Genomic DNA, 21,222 nt, shown 5'->3' with positions numbered 1-21,222 from the left:
GCCGAGTCTGAGGTACACACTGACCCATACATGCACACACAACACACACACACACACACACACACACACACACACACACACACACACACACACACACACAAAATCAACACTCTGTGTGTCTGTGTTTCAGACCTTAAAAACAGAGACACACACACACACACACATACACAGAGACACACAGATACACTCCCACATACACACATATACAGAAACACACTCACACACAAACACACCGGCGCACACACACACACACACATACACAGTTCAGTTGGTCTCAGGTTGCCATAATCGTCACTCCTGCGTTGACCTCACACCGACGGCAGTGCCGCGGTCGACGTGCTCGCTATAAAGTTTCTGTGTGTATGAATGTGTGAATGTGAACACGCAGGAATGCAGATGTTTGATTTCTGAGGAGAAGCTGAGGGCAGCAGATGATCACACACAGGAGCCTGGGTGTGACCCCTGACCCTGTGGGCCCCTGGATCTGTGCCTGGCATACCCTGTTCAGTGATGTGCAGTAAGAATGGCAGGAAATCCTGGAGTGTAAATAAGAACATGTTTTCACTTTTTCCCCAAATCTTTCTGCCTCATCATCACACACTGCTGATAACACACACTCCTGCCTTTGTGAGGACCCTCTCTGACTCAGCAACATGCAACGAGACCGCGGCCTCAACCCAAACCTGAACCCTGCAACTATGCCTGAAGGTTTGAAGGCCTGAATATAAGAATAATGAATAAGTACAAAGTTTAAATAGTTTATCTGAGGTACACACGATCAGTCCTTGCTGTGCTACTCGAACAAAATGAACTCCATGTTGGATTCAGTCAGAACTGAAATTGGTCAGGAGAAAGTTCACTGAGCTCAGAGATCAGCTGAGCGGGACGATCATTTTTTTGATGTTACAGACGTTACACCCCTCATTTACACCCCTAATTTACACTCTGGGAATGCACAGATCCTAAAACTCAGGGCACTGTGGTGTCTGTCTGTTGCAGAGTCCAACCTTACTGCATCCAGGTGCTGATGATCAATGCACTGATTAACTGATCGTCATCGTCGGTCTGAGCTCCTCTACCAAAGGACACGTTTTAGCAGTTTGAAGGTGTGGTCCATTCAGGCGTTTATGTTACAGTAAATTATTTACAGGGTTAGACTGATCAAAAAAATAAAAAACTAAATTCCAAGAGCTACATCTCAGACTCTACAGGCTTCAGTTAGCAGGTTAAAGGTTAGAGTTCATGACAGCATGGTTAGAAAAAGGCAGAACAGGAATGGCTGTTCAGAGGGGCTGGAGGAGAAAGCCTCTTCTCAGTAAGAGGACATAACAGCAGGGATCAGGTTTGTAAAGCTGTATCTGAACAAAGACTTCAGGAACAACATCCTTTGACAGATGAGACCAAATGTAGATGTTTGTCCATCACGCACAGCAAACAGCTTGGATCAAGTGTCAGCACGGTGGAGAAGGGATGATGATCTAAGTGAACCTTGAACTTCTTTTGTGGTTCTTCAGTGTGAGGCCATCTGTCCCACAGATAAAGTTGGGACCAACCTGGGTCATCAACAGGACAAAGATCCAAGCACAGCAGCAAATTTGCAACTGAACAGCTGAAACAGAAAAGAATCGAGCTGCTGCAGAGCTCAGAGAGCTGTGCACAGTTCAGATCAGTTTGAATGTTTCTCAAATTGTTTCTACGGTCTGATGTTTCATCAGCTGTTCTTTTGTTCCTGCTGTTTAAACTGTCAAATGAAAGAAGTGATGGATGCGTCCATCACCGACTGACAGACAGGATACTTTCTCCTAACTTTATTTAAACACATCCATGTGAACAAAGCTGTGCAGGCTTAATATGTTTTATATGCTTGTTATATTTACATCTTTCTGATGTCTTTAATCATTCTTTTATTCAAAAATCAAAAAGAAGACTCTTCTCGGGTGAGGTGGAGGCAGAATAGGCAGGGCCTTCTGTGATCAGATGTAATGAAGTACTTCTACTCTACATCATCAGCTGCCTGTACAGCTATACTGCTGTACTTCCAGCTGGAATGTAGTATTTCCTGTTTCTGGATTATTCACAAGGTTTCCTTCTTTCAGGATGCCTTTTTGGGAATGTTTCTGGAATATCCTGTGAGGAGTTTTATGGTTTGTTAAAGACAAACTGAACCAAATCTCCTCTAACATTTTCTCTACCGGGCATTTTATTTTTTATTAGTCAAAGTATAATAAACCGTATTTGTGTGGAACCTTTAAACAGACTCACAGCTTTTTGTTCTGTTGTTTTCATGTTTTTGTTAATAAAGTTTGCCAACAGAAACTGAACAAAGAACTCTTCACGTCCACATTTACGGGGTCATTTCACCTTCTGATGTCAGTTTGATTCTTTTTGGACAGAAATTACAAAAATATGATTCCATACCAAATAATCAACTTCAAATTATTTACACATAAATATCTTTATTTTAAAATATGAAATCAGTCTGTGGGCTGCAGAACTGGTGAGACTGATCAGGAGTCCATCTGGTGTGCTTCAGTCATTCAGATCTTCAGATTGAGTGTGCAGCAGCACTGATCCTCCTCCTGGTGGCACTCTGAATGCTTCAGAAACATCACGTTGGAGAAGTCTGTCCAGTCTGAAACATTTAAACGTTCAGGCAGTAAAATCCTGTCCTGGGTCTGCTGCTCACAGGTGAACATGAAACAGCTCACACAGGAGGCATGCAGGAGGCTGTCACATGGTTCACCTGGATCTTTCCACATGGAGCAGCAGCTTCGCTCTGAGCTCCTCGCCACATCGACAGGTAAACTTAAGGCTTCACCTTCACTGCTCGGCCCTCAGGCAGCTGCTCACCCTTTTCTTCTGTGACTCTTCTGCAGGTTTACTCTAATGGTTATGTTATCAAGAGAGAAGGTGAAGCTGTGCCATGTGCTGCTGTAAATGAACCATGTACTGAGGATCTGTCTTCACCTGAGAGGTACAGTCCTTCCTATGTTTACACTCTTTCAGATCCAGATGTCCAATTTGTCTCTTTCCACAAATCCTTCTTTTATTCCAGGTGTTCTTCTGTTACCAGGTATCATGCTGAGGTGAATGAAGGTGAGCTACGTGTTCCACGTGTTTCTGTTTCCAGGTGTGTTACTTACAGGTGTGCATGTCGTTCATGCTCTCGCAGCGCCTGCAGTGGACGTAGCAGCACCACACAAACTTGCACTCACAGCGCTGGACGTGTCTGACCACATGTGTGTTGTATCCTCTGCCGCAGCACAGCAGGTTGCAGCTGTCCGGCCCCGTGGACGTCCGGTTGCACCGGCGCCCTCTGGTGCCCGCGATGCCCCGCCGCCTGTCCTCCAGACAGTAGTTTGGAGACTTGTTGAGGAAGATGAGCTGGTGTTTGTCCACATGGAGACGCCGCTGGTCCTTCCACTTCATCTTCCTCTTGGATCGCTCCGTCACCTGCATGCTGTGCTCGTATCTGTCCTTCAGATACGTCCCGACCCGCTCAAACGGCGCCATCGTCCTCCAGCATGTCTTCACCGCACAGGAGCCAGAAACACCGTGACAACGACAGTCTGTGGACATCGTCCTGTTGATCGCCTGCAGGACGCAAACAGGAAGTTAATCACACCTTGGACCTTTAGACTTTCAGCTTTAGTTTGAGTCGCCGACGTTCACCTGTCGCCCGGCCTCGCTGTTGTGCTGGTTCATGGTGCTCAGCGTGTAGCTGCTGCGGCTCGTCGACATGTTCTTCACGGTGTGGTCCATGAACTTGCGGCTGAACCACGTCCCGTACTGGATGTGATCTGAGCAGCCGCCCCAGTGCCAGCCCTCTGCTGCTGAGCCGCCGCCCCGCAGCCGAACATCGCAGCCGCACTCCGTCATGTTGCCCTGGCTGCAGGAGCGCGTGACGGCATGGACGAGCCCTGCTGCCATCACTGCATAGATGAACGCTGTCTCTTTGGTTCCTGCAGTGACAGAATGGGCAGACATGACACTTATTTCAGGAGGTTTCATGAGGTATACTTTCATCGTCTCAGATGCTTCTTTGCTCATTGGTTAACAATCTTCACCTGATTCAGAGTACCCCTCAGAAATGAAGGCAGAACCACTCTGTACTGGTCACACTCCAGCTGTTTTTATCTTTCAGTCCAAAACTAAAAGCAGTCAGTGTTAGCAGACAGGCGAAGTCCTGTCAGTTAAAATTCACTGGCTATCTAATAATTTAATATATAATTAATAGATTTTATATTTAAAAGTGTATTAAAATAAAATATTTAAAGTCTGTGTAAATGTTTTAATATTTATTTATCTTTTTTTTTTCTGTTATCAAACTGTTCTCCCACTAGGAGCTCAGTCTGAGTGGAGTTTTTTTTCTCCTCCTCTTACCTCATGTTATGTATTTTCGTTGTTTTTTCCCTATCAGCCTACCTCTCTGACATGTCTCCCCGATGTGATGTTTGTGTAAAGTTGGTCAGAAGGTTCCTTTGTAAGTGCACATGCACCATTAGCGTGCTGCCTGCTGTAACCCTAATTTCCTTCGGGATTAATAAAGTATTCTGATTCTGATTCTGATTTATGCTTATTTTAATTTCATATCATCACTTCACGTACATTTTCATCATCAGAAGAAAATGGGTGGATATATGGATGGAGGGTTTTTCAGACTGAGGTGCAGTCTCTGTGAGTTTCACAGTCTGTAGTCTCTGTAAAGTCTCATATTCAGACGTGCTGTCTGAAGTATTCTGGTCACATTGAGGAAGTGAAGAAATCATTTATCGCTAAGACTGGTATTGGTGCTAAAGGGAGCGCTGCCATCTACAGGCAGAGACAGGAACTGCAGAAAAAGATTTAAACGATTTCTGAAACCTGAATTTTCTGCTTTGAAGTCTGAAAATTAAACTGAAGGAGAAAATTTCTCTCTGTGATGAATTTAATTTACAAGTCATTGAATGAAATGAGGTCATGTGACTACATTATGGGTTCATGTGCACTCTGACCATCACAGATATACATAAGTTTGTTAACCAGTGTTTTTCCTCAGACTGTAAAAGCTGATTTTACTCTCAGCGACCTATGACCTCTCACACTGTGACCCTTGATGGTGTTACTGAATGCCTTGTTGTTGTAAAAATTCTTACTCTATTTACCCTTTTCCTCACTCTCCCTCACCTCACCAGACTGACCTTGTTTCCTCATTTACTTTCTCACTACTGATTGCCTCTGGAGTTTGTCCCCTAATTAAACTCACCTGGCACACATTATACAAAAATCGAATCTATTCTCAGAGAAGCTGAGCTAACACACGCCTGAGTGGAAAAAAATACATTATTTCAGTCAGATTCATTTCAGCCAATCAGAAGGAAGCTAAAACGGCCACTGTACATGTTCAGTAGGATTCTGTGGCTGCTTTTGGAGAGCTTTGGAACAAATAAAGTTTCAGTGAGCAGTGGTGGTCAAGTTACTTAAAAACAGTAATTAGTTACTTCTCCAAATCACTTTATTTCTCCAAATCCCTTTACGTTAGTGATTACTTATTTTCAAAAGTAATTAGTTACTTTATTACTTAGTTACTTTTTAAAAACATGATAAACAACCTGAATATGTAATAAAGCAATAGACCTTTCAGCCTAATTCTATTTTTTTCTGCATAATCCATCATATAATATTGAAAATTCTCTTTTTAAAACTTGTTTTATTAGTTTTAATCTTTTAACTTTATGCACATTTCATCAAGCAAAAACTAAATTATATTCAACTGTCTCTGACTGGAAGAATTTCTTTTTACATTTAAACCAGATTTGAAAACCAGATTTAAAACCAAGCATTCCAGCATATAAAATAAAATATTTTTTGTGTTTACAATCACTCTTTCAAATAAATGCAAGTTAAACACAGTAAAAAATGAATAAAATCAAAGATTCAGCATCACTTAGCCCTGTCGCTCTTAAATCTTATTTCCACCAGTTTCGCAGGAGTGGGGCCGTCGCAGGTTTGCCCAGTGCCGCAGCGGTCATGTCAGTGGGGAGGATCTGGGGATTTCTCTGTGAATTTCACATTCTTGTGGCAGCGTGCTGGGTGCTTGCTGATTTGCAGTTTAATTTTTTGCTGTAGAAAGAAGTTTTTTTTCACACACAGAGTGTACAGCAGACACTTCTTATAGAATCAAACTCAAAGTAACGTAAGTACTTCCAAGCTTTAAACACCGCACGGTCGCACTCTCTCCCGCACTGTTGATCTGCACACGTCTGTTGCTGCCACGGACGTCGCATGCTATTACGTCACTGTCATAAGACACCGACAAACAAAATCAGGGTTTAGTAACCCAGTAATACAGCCAGTGGCGGTCCTAGCCTGTTTGGCGCCCCGGGCTTCCCCCTGGCGCCCTCCCCAACTCGAGGATCGCCACAACATAACCTAATAGACCTACACCTTAGTTCACAGATTCACTTTGTCTAGGGTTTATTTCTGGGATTTCGCACAACCCAGGATTCAAATCATGAATATATAATGGGCTTAGATTTACATCATTATGAATGAAATGTGCTCTATTTGGAAGCAGCCGGCCCCCCTCCCCTTTCGACGGCTTGTGTGTGAGACTTTAAATCATCAAACTGTAAATTATAAATTTTAAATTGTTATTGATCCCTGTACCCCTGGTCCTAAAGTGTATATTTATTTTCTTACTCTTCTTATATTTATTGTTTGTTTACTTGCACTGCTGTAGCTGGAGCCTCGTCGTCTCGTCTCTCTATATACTGGACTATTTGTAGCGGAGATGACAATAAAGTTTACTTTGACTTCAGCAGCGAGCAGGCGCACCGAGGAAAAACATCGGTGCAAATTATAAGTCTGTATCATAATGTCTGGTGTTTTCGTGTTTGCTGGTTTGTTTTTATTTTGTTTTATTTTGCGAGTTGGTTATTAGATGCCGCGCCAGTCAGAGAATCCCCCGCCGCCCCGTCCTCTCCTCCCTGTGCCGCAAGCAGCAAGTGCACCTCGCAAACGGAGGGCGCCCTTACTCCCAGCAAATGGGCGATAGAAAACCGATCGGTGCCTATGCCATTCCCAATATGCGCTGGCTGATGTCGGGGCAACATGAGTACGAGCGACTTTTTATTTCTTATTTTTTTTGTCGATGCCCCTGATGCCGCCCCCCACCACGATGCCGCCCGTGTCGCCCGTATCAAAAACCGCTACTGAATACAGCGTTCTTACGGGAAAGTAACACTAATCTAATTGCATTTTTACAATAGTAATCCTTTACTATAATCATTACTTGAAAAAAGTAATCGGAACGCGCGTAACTGCCCATCTCTGTCGATGAGTGAATCCTGTATTTGCTCCATGACGGTCCTGCTTCACCTGAGCAGTCACGCGTCCAGGCGAATCAGAGGGAGGAGTCCCCCCCTCAGTAAAGTGATCTTACTCACCGCTCGTGAGCTCGTGGCCGAACACGGGCACCTCCTGATTGGTGGAACAGTTCCAGCGCTCGTGCCTGAACTGTCTCTGACACTCGGCCACCCCGAGGCGCGCGCCCTCCCGGACTCCCGGCAGCAGGATGGACTTCCTGCTGCACAGCTCGCGCTGCCGGGGGCTCAGAGACAGGTTGGAACACCCCAGCTTCTCCACCACCCCCGGTGACGTCACACCGAGCCACCTGTCGACAGAAATCAGCAAAACTTTATTTAAAATAAGGAAAAGTTCAGACAGCACACCTCTGATTTATTCATTTATTACCTGTCCATCCTGCACAGGTGTGAAGTGAAGCGCTAACTCTGACGTCACGTTGTGCAGCGTTCCTGGCTGCGGGGTTGCTTATCATACAGCGTAACATCTAAATGAACGCTTGTATGTACCTGAGATGTACCTGAGATGTTCCGTTATTCGGGCCGAAATCGATAAGAAACTTCGAGAGTGTGCTTATATGAAACGTGTAAATACTTGCTGTATTTATACTAAAATAAAACACATATTAGAGAAAGTGGTCGCTGTGTATGTGTGTCCCCCATCTGATTTCCGAGCCCAACCCCCCGGCTCGGCGCTCATCTGCGTCTTTTATCAGGCTCTTGGCGAAGAGCAGGTCTCTTGCGCGCGTGAGCTGCTGCTGCGGATTAGAAACGGTCTGTGCACGCGCAAAATTCGGATTCTTGGACTTTACCGTGGAAAATCCGCGCGTTTCAGCCAAAAACGAGATCCAAACCTCATCAGCTGAGTGTGTGAGGGTCACAGAGAGGTCACACCGAATCTGCGCGCATTTCTGTGAGCGCGAGCAGCTTTTAATGAGCACGAAAGAAGAGGCGCTCTTTAACGACATTGTTAATGCTCCTGTAGGCTGAGCCGGTGAATTCGCTGTTTTCCAGGCGGACTCTGCACTCAAGTTCTCCGCTGCCCTGCAGCTCACAGCCAGCTGGCTCCGTGTGCTCCTCCGGGTGCTTCATCTCCATAAATGTCTTCACGCATGACTCTGACGGCTCCGTGCCAGCGCGCGCTTTGGCACGAGACAGCTGAAGAAAACTTTTGGGCTTTTATTTAGCGTGTGTGTGTGTGTGTGTGTTTGAAACCTAGTGTGCGTGTGTGTGTTTGTCATTGGAGCTGTGTGTGTGTGTGTGTGTGTGTGTGTGTGTGTGTGTGTGTGTGTGTGTGTGTGTGTGTGTGTGTGTGTGTTTGGAGCTCTGTGTGTGTATTTTGTAACATACTTACATCCAGCTGCCCCTGCAGCACAGCGGGCACACGCACACCAGCAGCAGACTCAGAGCGTTCATGTGTCGGACTCCGCAGCTCCGCGCCTCCATCCCTGCTCAGCTCCGCATGCTGACAGCGACCCGGCCCGGAGCAGGCTCCTGAATCCCGCTGAAGGAGTCCTTTCTCTACTGTGCTCTCCTCGATCTGCAGGAGACGAGAAGCACCCTGGACCAGTCCGAGTCCCGGACGGTTCTCATTGGACCAACTCAGGACTCAGCAGCTGACGTCAGAGCTGGGCTATAACTGGCTGGATGGGTGAGAGGCTTCATGATAAAAAACTTCGTGCTGACATCTGATCCCCGAAAAGCAAATAAACGACGGAACACAGTAGAAAAAAAAATCTAAAAGTGGCTGATTTTTGAATGAGGTTTGGTGAAAACATTTTAGTTATATAAAAATAAAACTTTAAAAGATTAAAACTGAAACGATTTTGTGAACTTAGAAAGCAAACCAAAATGCAAAAACGATACGGAGGAAATATGCTTTTAATATCTGAGATCAGATTTCATTACAACTGATGAGAAAACGTGTTTGCTGAGGGTCACTGCTTTTAGAAAGTTCAGAGTTTCTATTGTAGTGCCTGTACTTAATAAAGATTAAAACTAACTAATAACACCGAAACTATTAAAAACGAAACATTTTTGAAATAATGAAAACTAAACGAGTAAATTCTCCCTGGAAACTAAACTGAACTAAAACGAAAAAGTCAAAATGAAATAAAAATAAACAATATTTAAGGAAACAATAACTCTGTTGTTGGATTTTTTGAAGAATGCTTGTCAAAAAAACGTAAAGAAAACTTTCTTAAAGCAACTTTTGTCAATATGACCAAAAAATGTAATAAATAAAAAACAATTTATTTCCTAATTCTGGAGCTTTCAGCCTCCTCTGTGGACCTCCAAAAGTTATTCAACAACCTAAAATCTGTCCCGATGAAGCTAGAGATGAAAATAATAATAATAATAATAATAATAATGATAATAATAATAATAATAATAATAATAATAAAGAGAAAAAGATGAGTTTTGTCCACTGGTGTTTTAATAAATGTTATAAAGCCATAAGTGAGACGGTGTTTAAAAGACTGAGTGGTTGTGGTTGTGAATGTGTTCACAGTTCAGGATTAAAAACTTTTGTTTGACTTTTTGTTTTTTATATGAAGAGCAGAATGAGCACAGTCATAAAAAATATTAATTTCTTCTGTTTTCAGCTTATAAAAAGACACATTATACATCTGTAGAAAAATATAGAAATATAAGCAGAGTCATAAAAGACGCTTCTGTCACGTGATGAAGAGCTTTCATCGAGTCTTTGGAGTTAAAACTGGTCTGACATACAGAATCGATCAATCAGTGAGGCCTGAGGCTAAGTCTGAATCAGGAAGCAGCTGCTTGAATCCACGCTAACTCATATCACTGTCAAACACACGGGCAAGCGAGAAGCAGCTGGTGCAGTCAGCAGAATTACGGCAGAGGATTTTTCTGGTTCTGAAATGGAAAATCCCAGCAGAAGGTCAGAGATTAACAGTCCTGCTGCTGGGACTGAAATGCTGAAAGCTTTAAACATCTGCGAGCAGCAGGAACCAGCTGAGCGATATCTCGAGTAACCTCTGCTTATTAGAAGCCAGCAGCTGAGTCTGAGACCCTCAGCGTCTCGTCGGATTGGTGCTCCTGAGCTGCACAGTGAGGCTTCTATTCATTCTGAATAATCCACCTCCACCATTGAGTCCCCCACCCCTCTCTGAAGTCCACGTCCTGGAGGGGGACAGGTGACTCTCCTGCAGGATTCACCTGGCCCCTCCTAGGTGTTCAGTTTCGGGTAATGGGACACAGGCGGCTCAGAAGGATCTCAGAGTATACTTGGTTCACTGGTCCTCTAACACGATAGGTTGTGGGTTGAGACCCCGCCTCCTGCTCCGTGTCTGGCAGGGTTGATTGGCTGCCGAGCATATGTACAGTTCTCTCTGTTCTGGTCGTGTTCGCGGTGGACGTTCTGTCACTGGAAAGTTTTGTGGACCAAAACTTCTCCACCTGAGAAAACAGAGCAGAACATCAGCTGTGAGGCCTGCAGCCCTGACCATTGGAAGCACTTCGTTTGCTGATAAATAAAGTTGTGTTACCTCGTGAAAGTGACAGGCACAGCGTCCCTGCAGGAACTCTTTGTATCGACCCATCGTGATGCTGAACGTGTCAATCACTTCGTACCCATGATGCTTGGCGGTGGTGATGATGTCGTCGTTCTCCCTGTACAGGTCCTGTATCTCTGTCTGAAATATTGATCAAAGAAAGCAGCTTTAATTCCCAAAGAGGGGTATGAATGACAGCAGGAACAGGAACCTACCAGACTGAGAGACCTGATCCCGTCCACAGGCAGATGGAAGCCCATCCCTAAAGACTTCACCACCACCAGGATGTTACTGAGAGATTCACTGAGGAGGGACAGAAGTAACCTCACGTTACCATAGAAACCAGAGTCCTCAATAACATTGCTAATCCCGAACGCTAAACCCCGGGTTACTGTCTTTACTGAAAGGGTTTCTCATGTTACAGGAAATGCAGGACTGGAGTACAGGTGAACCTCAGGGATCAGCGTTAGGTCCTCTGTTCTTTAGATCAGTGTAAGCCCATATGGAGATAACACTGTGGTTTATACTGTATGTAGGTGGTGTTACACTGTGTCTCCTCACCTGTCCAGCACTTCACTGACTGTCCTCAGGTGATTGGTGTTGAGCCACTGGACTCCTCCCACCACCAGAACTGTTTGGTTAGAGTTCACCAGAGGCTGAGACCTTAACAGACAAGAACAAGAAAAGTCACCTGTTAAATATCTCACGGCTTCATGTAACATGCCTCAAAAGTGGATTGTTAGGACCTCACCTGTTGAGCAGCTGCTGCAGAGCCTGCCTGAACGTGGGTCGCTGCTTCTTCTCCAGCCAGAACTGAGGATAGTACGAGTAGCTGACCAGAGTCCGTCCTCTGTTCAGGTTCCTGTAGACAAGCGTGTCGTGAGCTTTGCCCCAGTCCTCCAGGGTGGAGTTCACCCTCTCCATCAGGAAGTACATCATCCCACGATTTGTTGAGTCCCCGATAAACAACAGCTGAGGAGCAATGAGAGAGCTGGTGATGTACCTCCATCAGGACGACTGCCACAAACTGAGACATCTGAGATGGACTGGTTCAAATCAGCTGATCAGGTGACCTTACCTTTCTGTCCTTCATACAGTCCTGCAGCAGTGGGTGGTCCACTATTGGGTGATAACAATCATCTGCCTGCCAGGAAACTTCCCTCCAGTCGCACGTCCTGTTGTCAGAACAGCTGAGGCATGGAACAACCCAGCGTCCTGTCAGGCAGGTGAGACACACAGGTGAGGTGGCGAGAACAAAAAGTCACTTGACTTAAATTTGATGTATTATCTTAAGGAAGCAGTCCACCGGCAGGACCTCAGACCTGACACGTGTCCTGAGCTGCAGGCATTACGTTGACTCTGGGATTCCCTGTGGGGCTGAAGACCGCAGGAGCGATCCGGCTGGACCAGCAGACCGCAGTCCTGAACAACAGACATCAAACTGTGACAAATTTGCAATCAGCACTTCCAGGAAGTTCTGAACCTCCTGTGTGCGATTTCTGACTGCAGTACTCTGCAAATACTACGAACTATAAATATAAAATGGCAAATGGACTGGTTCTTTTTTATACTTTATTTTATTGTTTTATATTGTTATTTGTTGTATTTTTATTCTTTTTAATTTTGTGAAAATTAAGCACTTTATGATTTTTATTTCACAGATTTTTATCTGTGAAAAGCGCTATATAGATACATTTTATTAACTTCTTATATAGCATTTTTTTTCTGTATCTGAGCACTCAAAGCACTTTACACAAATTGCCTTAATCACAGGCACTTTTTTCGATGCCCTTTCGTGTAAGTACTTTCTATCTAACATTCATACGCATTCAAACTCCGATGGATGCATCGAAGAGCACACAGACTAGAGCAGATGGGGATCAAACCACCTACTGATAAGTAGGTGATCTGCTCTACCACCTGAGCTACAGCCACCCCAAATAACACACTTTACCACCCAGAACAGCAATAGTGGAGGAATTGAGATGTTCTGGACACAGATGAAGAGGAAACAAAGGAACCCTCAGAGGAAGCGTCAGTCTGAAGTTTCCTTTAAAACCTGAAACTGAAACGAGTTTTTACTATTTTGTTTAATAAACACTTTACAGCTGGTTACATTGGTAAATCGAATAGATTCTGTTTTCCACTCATAGAAAATTACACATGAAAAACTTAAACACATGACTGCACCATCTTTAGTTTTAATCACTGGGTTTGATTCCCTGCAGGGTCAGAGGTCGCGTCCATCCCAGTGAGCTTTGGCCTCTGAAAGTAAATCTGCTGTTTGAGATCTGAAGCTTCTCGCTGTCAAACACCACGTCTTCTTCTTCATGCGCTCGCTGCTTCCTCCCTCAGAGCTTCTCTTTCATCCTCCTCTATGGATCCGTTCCCGTCCTCCTCTGCTCAGAGGTCAGGAGTCAAGCAAAGCGATCCACGCTCACCTCAGAGTCCCCGTGGGAGCCTCCAGGTCTGGCGCAGACTTCACAGCCACCGCCATCACAAACGCTGGCTCTTCTTCTTCTGCTGCTGTTGCAGGTTTCGTCGTGGCGGCGTCACATTCCTCACGTCAGCGGCACAGCTCGCAACAAAGTGCGACAAGAAAACTTAACAGGGATTTTCTTGTTCGTACCTGTGCTCAGTGTACACGCTGCTCCGAGATCAGCTCCAAACACACCGCCTCCAGCAGCAGCGGACCGTTTGAGGCCTCGCCGCCGCCACGTCGCCCCCAACTCTGACTTCATCGAGGCCGCGGCCACGCGCTCCTCTTCTTCACTCGGACTCAGAACAGCAACAAGAACTACAGCTTTTAAAACTGAGAGAGATGTGAGCCTTTCCTTCTGATCAGAATTTAATTTCTGCTTCAAACTCCATCACAACGCGACGAGAGAGCACAAACGTCACTTTAACCATGGCGACAGCTTTTGTGTAAAAGCAGCTACTGAAGCCTGATGATGTCAGATATGACGTGCAGTAAAAAATGATTTGCTTTGTCAGAATCATTTTTATAACTTCAGAGGCAGGGCTTTTTGCTTTTTGCCTGGATGATAAAAGAAAACTGTATTTTATTTTTTAAACTATCAACTGGGAGTTTAAATATGCAAATATAATAAATCATTTTCAAATCTCGTGTCCACAGGTCTGCCACAGGATAGGACAGAGCTGATAGAGTGCCACAGAGCAAACGCCAGATCACAGGTCTGAAACACTCGTCAAACATTAAAAACTAAATGAATTTGTAAATGAATGTGTTTAATGTGTCAGAGTGCCGTAATTTCCTGCTGATAATGAATGTGACGTGCTGTTTCATGCTTAAACCTTATTATTATTCCTGAACAGGTTAATTTTTTTGATATTTCATCAGTTTGTAAACAATATTTTCCTTCATTTTGGAAATCAGTGCAGTTTTTATTTTCAGTAAATAAATATTTGATTTTTTAATGATCACACTATAGTTCATTTCACATACACTAGATGTTTATGATGTACATTATTTACTTTTAAATAATTTCTAATAAAACAAGAATAGAAACAGGGGAGACCAGGTGTGGTTATAACATGGGAAGAGTTGCAGCGGCAGGAGTTGCACCAATTAGGGATGAGACATCAGGGTTCAGCCACTTCTATCCCTGATTTTAAACGGGGGTTGTCACAGGCATATGCAGATATTACTGAGAAAACAAGAACAGGAAAATAATTTTTTCACACAGCTGAAGATTAAATATGATATGACTTAGAGTACATTAGTACTTAGTGAAGCACTTGCTAGTTTCAAACCACTATGCTAATACAATTAACTAAACAATGACTGACAGGGGTGGGGTGGATTGTAACATGGAAACTTGGACCGAGAGGTGTACCTGCTGATATTTGACTGACTCGCTCTTCAGTCAGATCAGTGATGAAGGAACACAATGAGCTGATACTGCAAATCACTGCAAACGCTGACACAACAGCGGCCCAACAATCTTCCCCGTACTGGTTACAGGAGCAGCAATAAAGTTTTCTGTGAGGCACAGGAGAACCAGCCAAGCAGCAGACCCGTGTCATGGACTGACTCCACGTCAGGCAAGATGACAAGGCAGAGAATACTAGCATAGCTGCCTCAGCAACAGAAAAGCTTTTTGTGTCAAGGTACATTAAGTGCTATTCTTTCTTTGTTTCAGGTTCAAAAGACAGACGAGGAAGGAGAAGCAAAAATGCAAGAAAGAATATGTCAGTGAGGAATGAAGGCAAAGAGAAGCAAAAGAAAAAAAACCTGCCACAGAAGTGTCGAACTCTAACGCTGCTGAGACAACTTGTTATAACATGGCACCAATCTGCACTTCAGGACAACCAACATCCATTTATCATAACTGTGAAAGGGATTAAGAATGTACACACACACTGGCACTGATTTTTATACACATAATAAAAAAGCTTTCGGACCTAGATGCTTTTCACACGGTAACTGTTCCTTAAGCATTCATACTGTCACGAAAGTTTGTTCTAGTACGGTACACTAATTTACACACAGCGGTGTGTTTGAGTCGTAGTTCAACACCATGTTCTCTGTTTTTGCTTCTTTTATTTAACAGCTAACGCTGGTAGTGTTGTAACAAAGGAATGCCGCGTATTAACCATGTGAGAATGTGTGTGTGTGAGTGTGAATAAATAAAAGAGAAAAAGACAAACTGCTGAACATGAAAAGAGGATTCTGAGTTTTTTCTCCGCCTGCAGGAATGAGGTGTGGGTGGGGGTGGGCTGTTTGTGTGGTGTCAGCTGGAATCCATCACAGAGGAGCAGAAACACTCCGATAATCCTCCCATGTGATTGCAGAACTGATCTCAGGTCTGAGAATCTTGGTAAATCCGGATCAGCGCTCATTAGATCATCTGAGCCGCCGCCGCCGCCTCCTGTGGGAAACTCAGACCTCCAAACGGAGCAGTGGGTGGAGATGGGAGAGGAGGAGGTCTGACCAAACCAATTGAGAAGAATCAAACACACACGCAGCAGTCCAAATACATTCAAAGAAACATCTGCAGCAACATCTGCCTGCTGACGGGGTTCATAACCGGAGAAGTGGAGGTGTGGAGGCATTCACACAAGATTCTTGGACTGAACCATTAGTGCACATGCAGGGGGGAGGCTCATGCAGGCCTGTAACCCAGAGCTGGAGCAGAGGTGGACATGAGTGGGTGGAGACAGCTGGACTCAGACCAGCGCTTCAAAAGCCTCATCAGCTCTGAGGCGGGTGGAGGGCGGAGGGCAATAGCAGAACACGGCATTGAGGAAGATCACGACAACGAGCAGTGGAAGATGCAGACTTTAAATACACAAGGCAAATGAGGGAACAGAGCACAGCTAAACATAGTCTAACTAATAAGACAGGGAAGCCAAACACAACATCCTGCACACAGGCCAGGAGACTATCAAAGTAAAAACCAAGGTAAGAGCGAGGAACAGAGAGAGAGCGCGAGGGATGGAGAGACAGTGTGAGGGGAGGAGAGAAAGACAAACAGAAATTACCAGACATGTTGGGCTACACAGTGAAATAACAGGGAAACAGACAACTTAACATGGAGACAAGACTGAGTTCAAAGAAGGACACTGGGACAGGAAACTAGACACAAGAGGACGGGGAATGAAAAAAGAAAACCTCCGATAACAAGCTGAGATCTGGGGATACAAACAGATATCAAAAGTATAACCAAAACAAGGACCTTCACTTCAGAATATTATATAAACCAAAATCAAAAATCCAAAAGAGAAAAAAATCCAGGTACAAAACCCAGGATCATGACAGGTGAGGGCGGAGGGCAAGCGCGGAGCTGGGTGCAGCTCAGGGCTTGGGAGTGGCTTTGTGGTCGTAGTCTGAGCTCAGCTTCATCTGAAAGTTGATAAATAAGCTGCTGCTCTGCGTTTCCACAGAAACAAACAGGCCTAATGGGATCACGCTGCAGACAGGAGGTCAAAGGTCAGAGAGTCGCAGCCAAAACATTTTGTTCTGTTTAGGTTACGAATGAAAAGCTGCTTCACGCTAGCACTCCACATCCCACACAGTCCAGAGAGGGAGGAGGCAGAGCCTCCAGAGCATGATGTTTCTGATACTGATCCATCAGCTCTGGCTCACCCACCTGCAGAGACAGGCCGGAGGTCTAAGACGTGCTGGCGTGCACAGGTGTTCTCAGAGAGATTCACAGGTGAGATGTCCTCACAGAGCTCCAGCATCACAAAGACATACAACAACGAACCCCCACCCTGCTGTCTCTGAGCCGGCCAGTGTTCGTCTGTCTTTAGCTGACCAATCAGGACATGAACATCTGCAACAATGAAACATCTGGATGGCACATCTGGACTGAGCTACTGCTCTCACAGAGGAGCTGAAGGAGTGGGTGGGTGGGGGGGACCAGCTAGAAGTGATTTATTCAGACTCACAATGAGCTTCAAACAACAACTACAATCCTCACAATCAGCACACGTCTCTGGACTCTGATTGGCAGCAGCGTAGGATCCAGGGTCACATGTCTTCAGGTGAGCACAGACACAAAGATTAAGCTCAGCAGCTCCATCAGATAACCAATGAAGACATGACTGTAACATGATACACTCACACACACACATACGCAGGAGTGTTTATAGTGAGTCTTTGTCTTCACTCAGTTTAACCTGCAGAAACTCCCGAGGCCTCAAAACTCTTATTGTAATAAAAATAAAAATTATTATTAATTTTGTTATTTTTATTGTTGTTGTTTTTATGTTTTTGCTTTGATGCAGTGTTATCTTTAGTTCTCGTCAGCTGACTTGACGTTTTACTTTTAAATGTGAGTACAGGTTTGATCTGCTCCCACCTGCTGGAGCTGCAGATTGTCTGCAGAGAGAAGCAGCCAACGCCCACTCCTGAGCACTCCACAGAGTCATCACACTTCAGTATTTCTCCCGTTATGTCTTCCTGTCTGAGTTTAGTTATTAGTCTTTGAGTGTGTGATGCATAAAAAACACATGCTAAACACAAGCTCACATTCATGCACATATCAGCAAACATCTACACTGACTCTGACTCTGACTACTGATCCTGGATAAGTTACTGGTGACCTGATGAGCCTGCTGGTTGAGCATCAATGAGCGCTGTGTTCTCAGGGGCCAACCAGGCCCGCTGAACTCCGCCCTCTTTAGCTCTAATTGAGGCTCACAGGTGGATCACAGGTGGATGAGAGGAGGGCAGCTGGAGGGCAGATGAAAACATGAACCTGAGAGGGATCGGGGCTACGTGGGGCCCCACACAGCTTTAACCTGCATCAGGTAAGATCACCTGTTCAGGGCCTGAAACTGATCCATATTAAAGCAGATTACTGTCTTCTTCCTGAACAGACTGAAAGCTGGGAGCTGTTTGCTCACTGGAGATTTAACTGTGACAGAAAAGACTTACAGGTTACCTGAAGAACATCATCTGAACGTTAGAGACAGAAAACCTGAATCCTCTACACCCTGAGCGGAAAACCAGCAGCTCCTCACACACTTCGCTTCATTCTGCAGATGTTCTTGTGCAGTCCTGAGAAACATCCATCTGAGGTCACAGAGGAGAAGCTGATGGAAATGAGTGCAGATGTTGGAGAAGCATCAGCTTTGCGAATGCTTGCTCACGCTTCGCCGCAGGCGTCGAGCTGTTAGCGCCGCAAAGGGATGTGAGAGGAATTTAAAGGCAGAAACAAACGGAGCCAACATTTCATTCTTCTCAGAGTGTCAAGGTCACGTCGAGATGGTTTACTGAGAGCTGGAGCAAAGCCCAGAGCTTTTTTATCAGGCTGATCAGATTCAATCAGATTTACTGAAGCAGTAAAGTGTGAAGGAAACAGATGTCAAGACAGATAGAGTTTTCTGTGCCAGGCCTGCTCTGCTGTGTTGCTCTCTGACAATCATAGTTACAATAAATGACCAGCAGATCCTGCCAAACTCATCTCTTCACCTTATCTGTGCCCTGACTTACGCTAAAAACCAGATAAAAGATAACAAAAAACAACCCAACAGAGCTCAGGCAGACACTCACCTGTCCTACCTGTGCAAACACTGGAAACTCAAAAAGGGCTCAAACATCCAGGCAACAACTCACTTTGTCTAACTGGAGTAAGCAGAAGGTTTGAAATCAGACGTAACACACAAAATACACCTGTTCCAACCTTGTTTTACAAAATCCCGGACAAACCCCCAAATCATATAATTCTTATAATGGAGGGGTGAAGCATCAAGGAAGGCAGAATGAAATAAAATAATTATGGAGACAGCAGTGAATTCTGTATGCCTGTGAAACTGATGTAATAATCAACACAAAATAATAAACAACAAATACATGTGCCCCTATCCTGGGTCATTTGACTCAGCATTTTGAGTTTTAATATATTTTGATGTTTATGGTTTATGTTTAAGTTCATTAGGTTATATAAGTTCATTTTTATTATGTCTAGGTTGCTGTTATAGTTCATTGTTTATTAGATTACCCTAGTGTCTTCACCCGGTGTGTTTACGTTTCCCTCGCCCTTTGTGTGTTTCATGTCTGTGTGTCCAAGCTCGTGTTGTGTCTGTGTCTCATTATGTTTCCTGTTTTATTTCGAAGAGGTCTGGTGTCCCATGTTCATTGTGTTTAGTTTCACTTCCCCTGTGTTGTCATTAGGGATGGGTATCGTTTAGGTTTTATCTGATACCGGTGCCAAACCGGTACTTTTGAAACGGTGCCGGTGCTTAAACGGGCTGCTGCTGCCATCGTCATCCGTCATCATTTCTGCTACACTGGCAGGGCTAGGGGCCAGGACTCTACTCTTCGGGTTCTTGGGGGATGTTGCTAACTCCGGGTCCCGCAGTAGACGTGCTCGGTGTGAGGTCTTGCAGCAAGCTATCAAATATGGTGCAATTCTCGGCTTTTAAAAAAACGCTATGTCTTCTCAACACCATCTATTCTGACCATGGTAATTCGAGAGGAGCAGCAATTTTAGCTCTTGATGCACACAAAGCCTTTGATCAGGTTGAGTGGTTTTATATGTTTGAGTCATTATGGAAGTTTGGGTTTGGTGAAATATTTATATCTTGGGTAAAATTAGTATACGCAAATCCAATCTGTTCAGTTCTCACAAATGGAGAGAGGTCGGCGCCATTTCCTTTGCAGTGCTCTGTTCAGCAGGGCTGCCCCCTGTCCCCTACTCTATTTGCTCTGGCATTAGAGCCCCTTGCGATTAAGATAAGAGCACATCCAAAAATACAAGGGCTCTTGGTCGGAGGGGTTGAAACTGTTATTAGTTTGTACGCAGACGATGTACTATTATACCTGCGTAATGCAGAAGAATCTGTACCATCCCTTCTTAATCTGGTCACCTCATTTGGCAAAATTTCAGGATATACAATTAACTGGGTTAAAAGGGAACTTGTGCCTGTTTGCCAAGTTTTCTTTGTAATGTTCCATTCAAAATAGTTAACGACCATCTCACATACCTTGGATTAACTGTTCCTAAAGATCCCAAATTAATTTTTAGCTTGAACTTTGCTGAATTCTTATCAACATTAAAGCATAACATCGAGTCATGGAAAATTCTTCCCCTATCTATGGTTGGTCGTATAAATTCCATAAAAATGGTCTCTCTTCCTAGATTTCTGTATCTTTGCCAAAATCGTCCTATTTATCTCACTTCCTCTTTCTTTAAGGAGTTGGACTCAATTATTACTTCTTACATATGAAACAACAAGAATCCTAGGATTTAAAAACTACATCTACAAAAATCCAAATTGGAGGGAGGTCTGAGTTTACCAATATTTAAACATTATTACTGGGCTGCAAATCTAAGAACCTTGACCTTCTGGCAACAGACATCCCCAGATCTTGGTGATTTCAACATCCCCCTTTGGGTTAAAATGGAGGCTGACATTGTAAGGGGCTCCTCTCTAGAGGCCCTGCTTCTCTCAAAAGTAGGGAGGGCTGAGAGTCTTAAGAAACTGGGGTTTGTTCCGAAACAATCTGTGCAGATTTTAAACCAAATTAGAGGTTGGCAAACTCCTCTGTGCAGGCACCAATATGTCATAACCATGCCCTTTTGCCTCCTTGGGATGATAAATCCTACTATGTTTGGAAGGAGAAGGGTTTAATCAAATTCAAAGATCTTTATATAGATGGAAAATTTGCATCATTTAATCAGCTTAAGCAAAAGTTTGATTTACCGCATTCACATTTTTACTGTTACCTACAAGTCATTTTATGCAATCCAATATGAAGAATTACCAAGATATTCCACATGAACATAACCTTTTTAAGGTGTTCCTGAGCCCTCCTCAGTCCAAACATTTGATTTCTACAATTGTACATTTGTTTGATGACAGCATTGAAGTGCAGACTATGAGGA

General features: G+C 44.2%; 3 protein-coding genes across 3 annotated transcripts in view; all 3 read right to left on the bottom strand.

The window, feature by feature from the left end:
• stab2 (stabilin 2) overlaps window positions 1-7,712 on the bottom strand; it is a 42,800-nt gene extending 35,088 nt beyond the window's left edge. Inside the window, exon 1 of the mRNA XM_040048308.1 lies at window positions 7,706-7,712. The gene's annotated coding sequence lies outside the window, so the exon portion shown is untranslated. The remainder of the gene's footprint in view (window positions 1-7,705) is intronic.
• wnt16 (wingless-type MMTV integration site family, member 16) lies at window positions 193-9,157 on the bottom strand. Its single transcript, XM_040048315.1, has 4 exons — window positions 8,698-9,157; window positions 7,428-7,654; window positions 3,673-3,962; window positions 193-3,594 (listed from the first exon to the last, which is right to left on the bottom strand). Exons 1-4 carry the CDS (start codon window positions 8,787-8,789, stop codon window positions 3,136-3,138), a joined length of 1,068 nt encoding a protein of 355 aa, XP_039904249.1. The 5' UTR covers window positions 8,790-9,157; the 3' UTR covers window positions 193-3,135.
• A 601-nt stretch (window positions 9,158-9,758) lies between these two features.
• The window catches only part of cped1 (cadherin-like and PC-esterase domain containing 1), a 27,882-nt gene continuing 16,418 nt past the window's right edge, over window positions 9,759-21,222 (bottom strand). Inside the window, exons 15-21 of the mRNA XM_040048311.1 lie at window positions 12,187-12,286; window positions 11,943-12,079; window positions 11,616-11,836; window positions 11,426-11,527; window positions 11,080-11,167; window positions 10,859-11,005; window positions 9,759-10,769 (exon numbers count right to left, since the gene is read on the bottom strand). Coding sequence (XP_039904245.1) covers window positions 10,548-10,769; window positions 10,859-11,005; window positions 11,080-11,167; window positions 11,426-11,527; window positions 11,616-11,836; window positions 11,943-12,079; window positions 12,187-12,286 — 1,017 coding nt within the window. The 3' untranslated portion in view covers window positions 9,759-10,547. The remainder of the gene's footprint in view (window positions 10,770-10,858; window positions 11,006-11,079; window positions 11,168-11,425; window positions 11,528-11,615; window positions 11,837-11,942; window positions 12,080-12,186; window positions 12,287-21,222) is intronic.

This window comes from Simochromis diagramma, unplaced genomic scaffold (assembly GCF_900408965.1).
Source record: "Simochromis diagramma unplaced genomic scaffold, fSimDia1.1 OVJJ01000557.1, whole genome shotgun sequence".
NCBI lineage: Eukaryota > Metazoa > Chordata > Actinopteri > Cichliformes > Cichlidae > Simochromis > Simochromis diagramma.
The sequence above is the reverse complement of the archived record's forward strand: the minus strand, read 5'-3'. Positions and strand labels throughout refer to the sequence as shown.

Bases quoted from the DNA above. Each gene is read 5' to 3' on its own strand.
- wnt16 (XM_040048315.1), bottom strand. From the start codon at position 8,789: ATGGAGGCGCGGAGCTGCGGAGTCCGACACATGAACGCTCTGAGTCTG. The intron at 3,963-7,427 runs GTGAGTAAGATC...CTGTCACTGCAG, and splicing joins CGGCCACGAGCTCACGAGCG to GAACCAAAGAGACAGCGTTC. The intron at 3,595-3,672 runs GTGAACGTCGGC...TGCGTCCTGCAG, and splicing joins ACAGCGAGGCCGGGCGACAG to GCGATCAACAGGACGATGTC.